The 9252-nt window shown below is 40.7% G+C and overlaps 1 protein-coding gene across 5 annotated transcripts in view; it reads left to right on the plus strand.

Moving 5' to 3' along the window:
- LOC103389091 (zinc finger protein 12-like) overlaps window positions 1-9215 on the plus strand; it is a 10240-nt gene extending 1025 nt beyond the window's left edge. The window contains exons 1-8 of one of the 5 annotated variants that reach the window (XM_025060999.1): window positions 633-1816; window positions 2206-2430; window positions 2522-2664; window positions 2755-3341; window positions 3886-3953; window positions 5168-5219; window positions 5986-6180; window positions 6571-9215. In XM_025060999.1, the coding sequence (XP_024916767.1) occupies window positions 1561-1816; window positions 2206-2430; window positions 2522-2664; window positions 2755-3341; window positions 3886-3953; window positions 5168-5219; window positions 5986-6180; window positions 6571-7294 (2250 nt within the window). In that variant the 5' untranslated portion in view covers window positions 633-1560 and the 3' untranslated portion in view covers window positions 7295-9215. Of the gene's footprint in view, window positions 1-632; window positions 1817-2205; window positions 2431-2521; window positions 3342-3885; window positions 3954-5167; window positions 5220-5985; window positions 6181-6570 lie in introns of those variants that run through there. The other 4 variants (XM_025060993.1, XM_008324360.3, XM_008324376.3 and 1 more) reach the window with 4 other exon arrangements.
- Window positions 9216-9252: the final 37 nt, after the last annotated feature.

Genomic DNA, 9252 nt, shown 5'->3' on the forward strand with positions numbered 1-9252 from the left:
TGATAGAGGAAGCTGGTGACCGGGGTTTTTATGACCTGGACAGCAACAGCGACAGAAACCCGGGCTGTGTTCATCGAGAGCCGCAGCCACGAGACAGAGAAGCCGGGCTCCAACAACCGAGTCACATTCATTTAAATCAAATCAAATCATCTCTGGATTTATTTTAAGGAAGTGTCATTAATGTTTCACTGTAAAAAAAAAAAAAAAAGACAAAAATAATTTTACTATTATTTCTCATTCAAACACAATCTATTTAAATAATAAATACAATTTATTTTATTGATCGTTTTGAAAAAATATTTATTTAATATATGTTTTATTTTCAAAACTTAAATGAGAAATTATTTATTTTTAAAAACTGTCATTTCTGATAATAATACATTTGACTTGTAGTTATTTCTAAGTATTATAAATTTAAAATGTTAACTTTTAAAAATATATACACAACTTTGACCCATGCACGTTTTTAAATTATGCTATCTCTTTAAACTCTGTTTTATGTGGTTTTTAACTTAACTTAAAATAAATAAAGTATAACAGTATAAGAACAATTTTAAAATCTAATTCAAAGTTAATTTGCAAATGGTGATAACTTAAGTTGTTGCATTTAAACAACATTTATTTCATTTACAATTATAGCACATGCATGTTTTAAAGTATGATTAATCATTTATTTCTAATAATCATTAGTTTAAATTTTTAATAAACTTGTATTGATTTAAAATGTCTGCCTTATGTCATTGACCCTAAGTGCCACAGTCAAACTTAATGACATTTGAAAAAAAAATAAAAAATTTTTTTTTTTATATAAATGACACATTTCTGTGATTGTGGGTGGTGAAAGTGGGCGGTCCTATGAAAATGATGTGATCATTATCATTAGACACGGACTGACCCCAGGATAAATGTCAGGTCTCTTCTGCTCTACCGTAGACCTTGAAGTGATCAGAACTATTGTCAGCTGGATGTGATCAATCACTGATGATTATTGATCATCATTAAAGATGCTCTCGTGGCTGTGGAGAAGGTCAGGGCAGGAGAGGAGTGCGACAGGGTAGGTTACCATGGCGATAACACTGAGGGCGGTGCTACAGTGGGATGATTTATCCCCTCGTTGTTGAAGCCTTTTCATTTCTTAATAATTCATTCATTCATGATTCACTTTGTTCACACTTCTTTCCTCCTTTTTCCTCTTCTTCCTCCCTTCATCCTCTCATCACCCTCTCTCTCTTAACATTCTCTTCTGTCCTCTCTCGCCCTTCATCCTCCATGCTCCTCTTCCTCCTCCTCCCCTCCCTCTTTTTTTCTCTCTTTCAGGTCAATGAGAGCGAGCAGCAGCAGCTCAGTCTAAAGAGCAAGTCCTCCCTCGGTCTCCTTTCCTCCTTTCTCCTCTCTCCTCTCCTTTTCCTCTCCTCCACACGATGGAGAACACACTGCTCTTATTTTAGCATCACTGCCTTCCTCCTCCTCTTCCTCCTCTTCCTCCTCTTCTTTTTCTTCCTCTTCTCTCCTGAGTTTTGACTCCCTCTCTTTTACAAACACACACACAGATAAAAAAAAATGAAGCGTGGGTCGAGTGTGTTGCAGCCTCCTTTTGATGCAGCCAAACGACACACACACCCGACACACACACACCCCAGTGTTGGTGTTGGTGGAGGTGTTGGTGGTGATGCTCTCTCGCCAACTGTGTCCAGCAGCGAAGTCACGCCGACCAACTTGCACACTGCAGGTTCAAGCCCTTTCCCAGCAGCCACCTCTCTATTCAGTCCTGATGTCAGCAGCAAGATGGCGTCCGACCTCCTCATCAGGCTGTCAGGTAGTATAAAACACTAACACATTTTAAAGTTTTTTTTGTCTATTGTTCAGCAGTGGAGCAACACTCTTTGTAGACATTAACTCTGCCATACCATTGTCCAAAGAGGAACTCATCAATTTAATCTTCAGTTATCACCAATGACATTGACTGACCACAAGAGGCAGCAGTGGATGTGCAGCTAAATCACAGATTTTCTCTATGGACTAGCTTAATTTCTCTTTTGTTAGACACTGTTAAATAACACACAGTTATTGTTGTCTGAATTTCATGAAACAGCACAGGGACTAATAAAGAAAAAACGATTTGTAGCAACAGGTTTCCTCTAATGAATTTAGTACATTTTTGTCATTTTCTTTCTCTGTGATCGTTGATTTGGTCGCTTACTTCAGAGGCCACCCAGAAGTCACAGGTGCATCCTGGGGGACTTGTGGAGGCAGAATCTCAGCCTCCTCAGGCTCTCATAGGGGTAGATGGTGGACAGCAGGATGAGCCTGGCCTTGCTCTATCACCAGACGGCCCTGGGGCAAGCCCTGACCCGCCTTCACTTACTCAAACCCCGGACGTCAACACACCCACAGACACACTGGCCTCAGATCTGCTAAGGAAACTGGCAGGTAAGAAGGAATCACTAACATAAGAAAGTCAGTATTTTGCATTTAAAGAAAATAAAAGTTGAATTGTTCATGTAATATCTACCAACAATAGAGCAACAGGAAGTGACCTGCCACGGCGTCAGGGTCAAAGAGGAGGAGGAGCCCATGGATGTGGATGCAGCGGCAGCATTAATGGTCTCTGACCTTTGCCATGATCGACCAATCACAACAGAGATGACCTTGTGTGCTCAAAAAGTAGAAAACCACCATATGTTGACTGTGAAAACAGAAGAGCCAGGTCTGAGCAGAAACAAAATGGCTGACGGCTGCCCTCATGACCTCCAGACGGAGGACAGTTTCTTTACAGGAGCCCACCATGACGGCCCAGAGACCACTGATGGTGTCAGAGGTCAGCTGAGAGTCGAGACAGATGTCCCAGATGCGTCCAAAATGGCAGAAGATCTTCCAAAGAAGAGTCTGCTGTGTGTGAAGGCGATAGAACAGTGTTCCAAAAAAGAGGAGGAACTCCAACCCACAGCCAAAATGGTCAATCAGGTGTTTTTAAAACTGAAAACTGAGGAACCGTTTGGCACAGGAGCCAAAATGGAGGTATGGTTTACTCCCAGAACCCATACTGCTGACCAGGAGTTTCCTAAAGTGAGAACGGCCCAACAGGCTTCTTCACTGGTCAGAATGGAGAACAGGTTCCTAACTGGAGCCAACATGGCCGATCAGGTGTTTTTAAAAGTGAAGACGGAGGAGCAGCCCCAGCTCGTCTTTGGAACCAAGATGGAGGAGCAGTGTCTGCGGGCAGTGCTGTGGCAGGACATGTCCGTGAACCTGGCATCTGCGTTGCTGCACCAACTTTCGGAGAGAGTTGGTAAATCCAACGGTCAGCTGACATACGGGTTGACTCCGCCCATCAGGAGCAGGTAACACAGCTCACATGTGCAGGTTGTAGGTCGTTGTAGGTTAGTGAAAAGATCACCAGATATAACATGCAACGATGAGTTAGCAGAAGTTAGCAGGAAAAGATCATATTACTATATGAAGTATGAAGTAACCTGGAGTTACTTCATAGAAGTTAGGTCAAATATGTAACATTAAAAAAATAACTCTGTAGATGACTATAGATGTAGCTAGCTGTTAGATAAAAAGATTGATAAACTAAGTAGAATTAGATCAAATAGTTGCCCAGAAACAGGTAACACGTAGCCGTGATGGTCAACAGTATGTCTTAATAGTAAAGTAAATCATTTTATAGCCAAATACATTGAAAATAAACTGGCAAAAAGTAAATAAAGAACAAATGTTAAAAATGAGCAAAAAACAGTTGAACTAGAGAATCTTGAAAGATAATGCAGTAAAGGTGAAAGGTCAAAGGGAAACATGTACATTAGCAAACAATATGATAAAAATCTACCCAGGAATAGATAATAGAGAGAAAAGGCTAAAATGATTTGTGTGTTTCTGCAGTTCTATTTTCAAACAACGTGGAGACTCACAACTTTCTTCTTCTCTTCTGGGCTCTCAGGAACATATTGGTAATTGTATGAGCACACACACACACACACACACACACACTGTGTCTGAACAACTGTATATTTTCCAGCTAAGTGATTAGATTTCTGGGTGAATTGAAAGTGACATTTAGGAAAACTACCTGACTAACTAAATGTTAACTACGTTAGCTTGACTCCAAGACGTGTGTAGTAATCTGTCCAACATAAACATTTTGTTTTTTAATTTTCCATCTTTTACTTAATGTTGGCTAATGGGTTGTGGCTAATAATAATAATAAAAATAATGATAATTGAGTCCCTTATTTTTCCCACAATGGGGAAATTTACAGTGTGAGTCTTTGCAACCGGCAGGCTGCCACAGGAGGCACCATTAGGGATATGTGATTTCTCTGGGAATTTAACCCAGGACTCTCTGCTCTGTGCTTCCAAGGCAGGCGTGCTAAAGAAAACACGATGTAACTATTTAACCCTTGGTTTGTAATTCATAATCTAGTTCTCAGACGAGGTGTATTTACGCTAACAAACAATTTTCAGGTTCGTTTTCTGCTTTTAACTATTTCTGTGCTAACCTTCAGTTTATCTTTGGGTTTGTAGCTAAGTTTGAACTGTTGGAGCAGTAAAGTTTTTGGCCTTCTCTTTCAGTGATGTGACCTAGTTTTCAGTGACGCACACACTGTTTTATGTCAATAACCTCTGGTGGAACCGCTCATTAGTCCAATGTTTCACATGTGAGGAAAACAAAAACTAACAAACAAAAACAGATTTTTTTTTAGTTCAGAGGTGATGAATCACAGAACACATTTACCACAATTTACCATTTGCACTAGACCCACATAAGACACTGCCTGGTGCTCTGCACTATACCATCTGCTGCTTTTATTACTGCTGATAACACCTGATCGCACCTGACGGCGCCGTACACCAGCGTTTTGTTTAGTTTAGTTTTGTTTAGTTTTGTTTAGTTTAGTTTAGTTTAGTTTAGTTTAGTTTAGTTTAACCAGCTTTAGGTCAGAATATGTGAATATGTGTTTGGCCTGTACACATAAATGTTGTTCTGTCCTGCACTTTAATGTTTGTCCTGTCTTGTCTCCGCATGGGACAATGAGAAACATAATTTGAATTCCTTTGAATGTCTAATACATGTGAAGAAATTGACAATAAAGTTGACTGACTCTGATTTTGTGAAGAAATTGACAATAAAGCTGACTGACTCTGATTGTCTCTCCTTTTCCCAGGTTTTAGTCCCAGCAGCCTGATCCCAGACCAAAACTCTGGTTTCTTCTACAGGTAATCTCTGAGCTCAACCAAAGACTTTCTCAAACTTAACAAATAATAACTTTTACCTAAATAAATATTGGCCACAATTCCACAAGTAATTTCAGAAAAATGTCTCTTATGGTTTGTAAGCTAGTTTAAAGGCTGTAGTATGCTGGAAATATGACAAACAACTAATGCTCGCAACAAATATAGTAAATTAAACTAAACATAGGACAGGCCAAAGAGCTACCCTAGAAACTGATGAAAAGAAAAAGCTAACAGTTATCTCCATTGGGACTGATGCTAAGCTGAGGTTTAAACACATCTAACAACTCCCCGATATGTTTATACTAGTGGTGTGAACCCGATGATGCTAAGCTAATTTTCTTTTCTTTCTTTTTAAATTAATCATTTGTTCTGGTTTTATCCATTTGTAATCCTAAGCTAAGTCTAGCTTTCTTTCCAAAATCTTTATATCTGGTTGTAATCGCCTTCTCTAGTTAAATGTGAATGTTTGCCAGCTGCCATGTTAATGATGTCATTGCTAGCATGATGAGCTAATACTGTTGTCCTGCTAGGCTGCTTGCTGTGACAGATGTTGTCTACTCATCTGACATGATATCACATATGGAGATGGAGGGGCAGGTCCTCCTCCAGAGTCATATGACAGAATACTGCTAACATTAGCTTGCTGACATGTTGATGTTGTCATTGCTAACCTGCTACGAGAATGTGTTTTTGCTGATTATGATTTTTGTGGCACTCTGTGAATATTGTGAGAGTTTTCCTTCTCCAGGTGTCACGTATGTGGCTTTGAGACGGAGGGGCGTGTCCTTTTTCAGAGTCACATGACAGAACATCGCCAATGGGAGCACAGCTCCTTCTCACTGCACTGCTGCATCTGTGACCATTCCACCAATCAGGAGTTAGAGATGAGTTCACACGCCAACACGCACACACAGGGAAACTCAGGGCCTGTAGGAGATGTGAGGTGAGTTTTTTTCAGGGGGAGGGGCTTCCTGTTAGTTTTTCCGCCAGTAGTCACTTTAGCTACATTTTGAACGTTTACCTCTTTTTACTATATTTTTGGCTGATATTTTTTTAACTCTTTTGTATTTTTGCTGAAGGAATAGTTAATTACATTTATGTTTCTACTAGAAACTGTAAGATATGCTTACAATATTTGTCTGTTTTGCTTTATTGTTTGGCTAACAATGAACAACTTATGTATGTTATTTTATGTAGTTTCTTTTTTTCGTTTGTTTTTTTGCTAACTATCTTCGTAAACTCTCTATTGTACCTATCTCAGTAAATTTAATCAGTTTGTCTTTCTTCTCTTCTGTCTTGATTCTCCTGTCTTTGTGATTCCCACCATCCCCAGCGTTGCTCCTCCTCTGGCTCCTTCACCTTGTCCTCTACTCCTCTCTCCTGTTCCCTCTGTTGCCACCGCCTCCTCCTCCTATTGCAGCTCTCCGTTGGCAGTTGCCGGGGCAACCCCTGAGCACCGCTGCCGCATCTGTCAGAGGTCGTTTCCGGGGCAACAGGAGCTACTGCTTCACTTCCAGGGTCATCGTCAGGGCAACCAGTACCGCTGTGACCGCTGCGGTCACCTGACACGCACCGCCAACAAGCTAGTGGAGCATGTGCGCGTGCACACAGGCGAACGCCCCTTCATGTGCCACCTGTGCCCCTACAGTGCCAAGAGGAGGGACAGTCTGCGGCTGCACTGCAAGGTCAAGCATGGGCATGTGCAAGCTAGTACGCACGGAGCCACTGCCGCTACGGACACGCTCGGAGGCGTGCACACCCACAGGTCATACGTGCACGGAGACAATCAGCGTTCACACAAACCAGTGCAGCGGCTGCATACAGCCACACTGCACACACAAATCACTGCTGCGTCCACTTCCTTTTCCTCCTCACTTCCTCTGCTTCGTTATCCCTCTCTACCTGAGGGAGCAGGATGGAGGGATTTGTCCCCTCTCCTTCCAATCACGACCCTCCTTTCTTTGAAGACACGTCCTCTTTCCTCCTCTACTTCCTCTTCCTCATCTACTTCCTCCAAACATTCCTTTCTCAGTTACCTTGGCTTGACCACTTCTTAATAAACACTCCTATCTTCTTCACTCCATCCCTCCTTCAGCTCTCTTTGGTTCTTTCCTCCTTCTTTTCCTCACTTTTTCTGTTTCTGTTTTTCCCCTCAATTCTTTCTTTCCTTTTTTCTTATATTTCCTCATCACATTTCTCCTTTTCCTTTATTTTCTGTCCCTTTTTTTAGTCACTTGCTGCCTTGTTACTCTCTCTCCTTACTTATTTGGCTTTATCCCTTTCACTTTCCTTCTCCTTTTCTTTTCCTGTTTGCTTATTTTCATTTCCTCTCCTCTCTTCTATGTCTGTATGAGAACGTCAGTTTTGCTCAATGCACTGAAGAAGCAAACATATATTTTACCTATTAGCATCACACGTGTGCTCCCGCTAACATAATTAATGACACCTATGAAGCTTGTTATGAAAACAAACACATTAAGTTGATTCATCTGCAATGTAAAATATAGAACTCCTTATTTCGTTTTGGTTTTTTTTCAATAGTGTGACATCGTTATGTCATGTTTCATCTGCCACACCAAAGTCTACAGAAGAAACCAGTGATTTTAACTCACTGGGACACTTCACCTGCTGGCCCACTGCTGCCTCCTGTGGTCACATTGTGACAGTGTAGTAAATTCAAATGATAATCCAGTCTCAAAGTCCCACAAACAACACAGTTGTGCCTATAAATGATGCATCATAGACTAATACAATCCCCATATGCCCCAAATGTCAAATCGCTGATTTCTCTATGGGCTTTGGTTTTGAAGTGACTGACAAACATTTTCATCTGTTCAGTCTTTATTTATCAGCCTGTGTTCAAAGTTAGACTTCCTGTCGGATGTTTATGATATTATTGATAATATTTGTGTTGTACAATATTTTCTAATGTATTTGTGTTGCCATATTTACAGCAGGATCTGAAAAAAGTTTCACTAAGTTTTACTGGGCTATGAAATGTTTGTCTGTATTATTTATTAGTTAGTTTATTTATTTATTTAAAAAAACATTTCACTAAATCTAAAGTTGAGGGAAAATAAAAATAGAGCGATACTTTTGAAAAAAAAAAAAAAGAAGAGGAAAACAATCGCCTGGAAACACACTTTCCATAATCACAGATCGCCCTTCCGTGGCTGTGATGGGAACTGCATATGCCTGCACGTATCTTTATCACTTTACGTCGGAGAGACGAGCATGAGACTCACGATTGTCCATCGACCTGCGTTGTTTTGACTGACCTGCTGTTTCCTGTTCCTGTTCGCTGCTGCAAGGAATAATAAAGTTTCGTTCCACTGATAAAGTCACTTACATTTGTTCACAGCCAATCACATCCGTCAGATTCTTTTGTCTCGTTTGTGCCATTTTTCTTTGTTCCCCAATTTTTTTGGGCTGTTTTTGTCTTCTTCTTCTCTTTTTTTTTTTTTTGGTTGTGACTTTTTTGCCTAATTCTTTCCTTTTGTTTTCATGGGATGGTCAGTGTTATATTTAACTACAGTCTTATTTTAAACTCTTCTTTCCTTTTTGTCATTGTTTTCCCTTTGTTTTTCTCTACTTTAGTGTTGTTTTGTTTAGCTGTCTTTGACTTTTTACTATTTCTTTTTATTTGCTATTTAAATTAATAATCCTTTATAGTCTGCCCTGTGACATTTTCGTTTTGTTTTTTGTTTTTGTTAGTTTTTATTCTTTTATTCACATGAACCTCAGGTGTGAGTGCACTAAGTGACCGTTGGGTGCGTGACTGTGTGTGTGTGTTTGTGTCGGTGCTGAGATGTGGACAGAAATCAGACGAGGTGCAGCAGACGTGAAGGTCAGACGCTGCTGAACAAGTGGGAGGACAAGCGTCAATCCCTGTCCGTTACCATGGATACCTGGCATGTTGTAGGTCTCCATGGTGGCCAGCAGGGGATGAGGGGGGGCTGCTGATTGGCCTGGAGCCGGTCAGGCCTCGCCAAATCAGAGAGCAGCGGGGGGGCCG

This window comes from Cynoglossus semilaevis, chromosome 1, assembly GCF_000523025.1.
Source record: "Cynoglossus semilaevis isolate Cse_v1.0 chromosome 1, Cse_v1.0, whole genome shotgun sequence".
NCBI lineage: Eukaryota > Metazoa > Chordata > Actinopteri > Pleuronectiformes > Cynoglossidae > Cynoglossus > Cynoglossus semilaevis.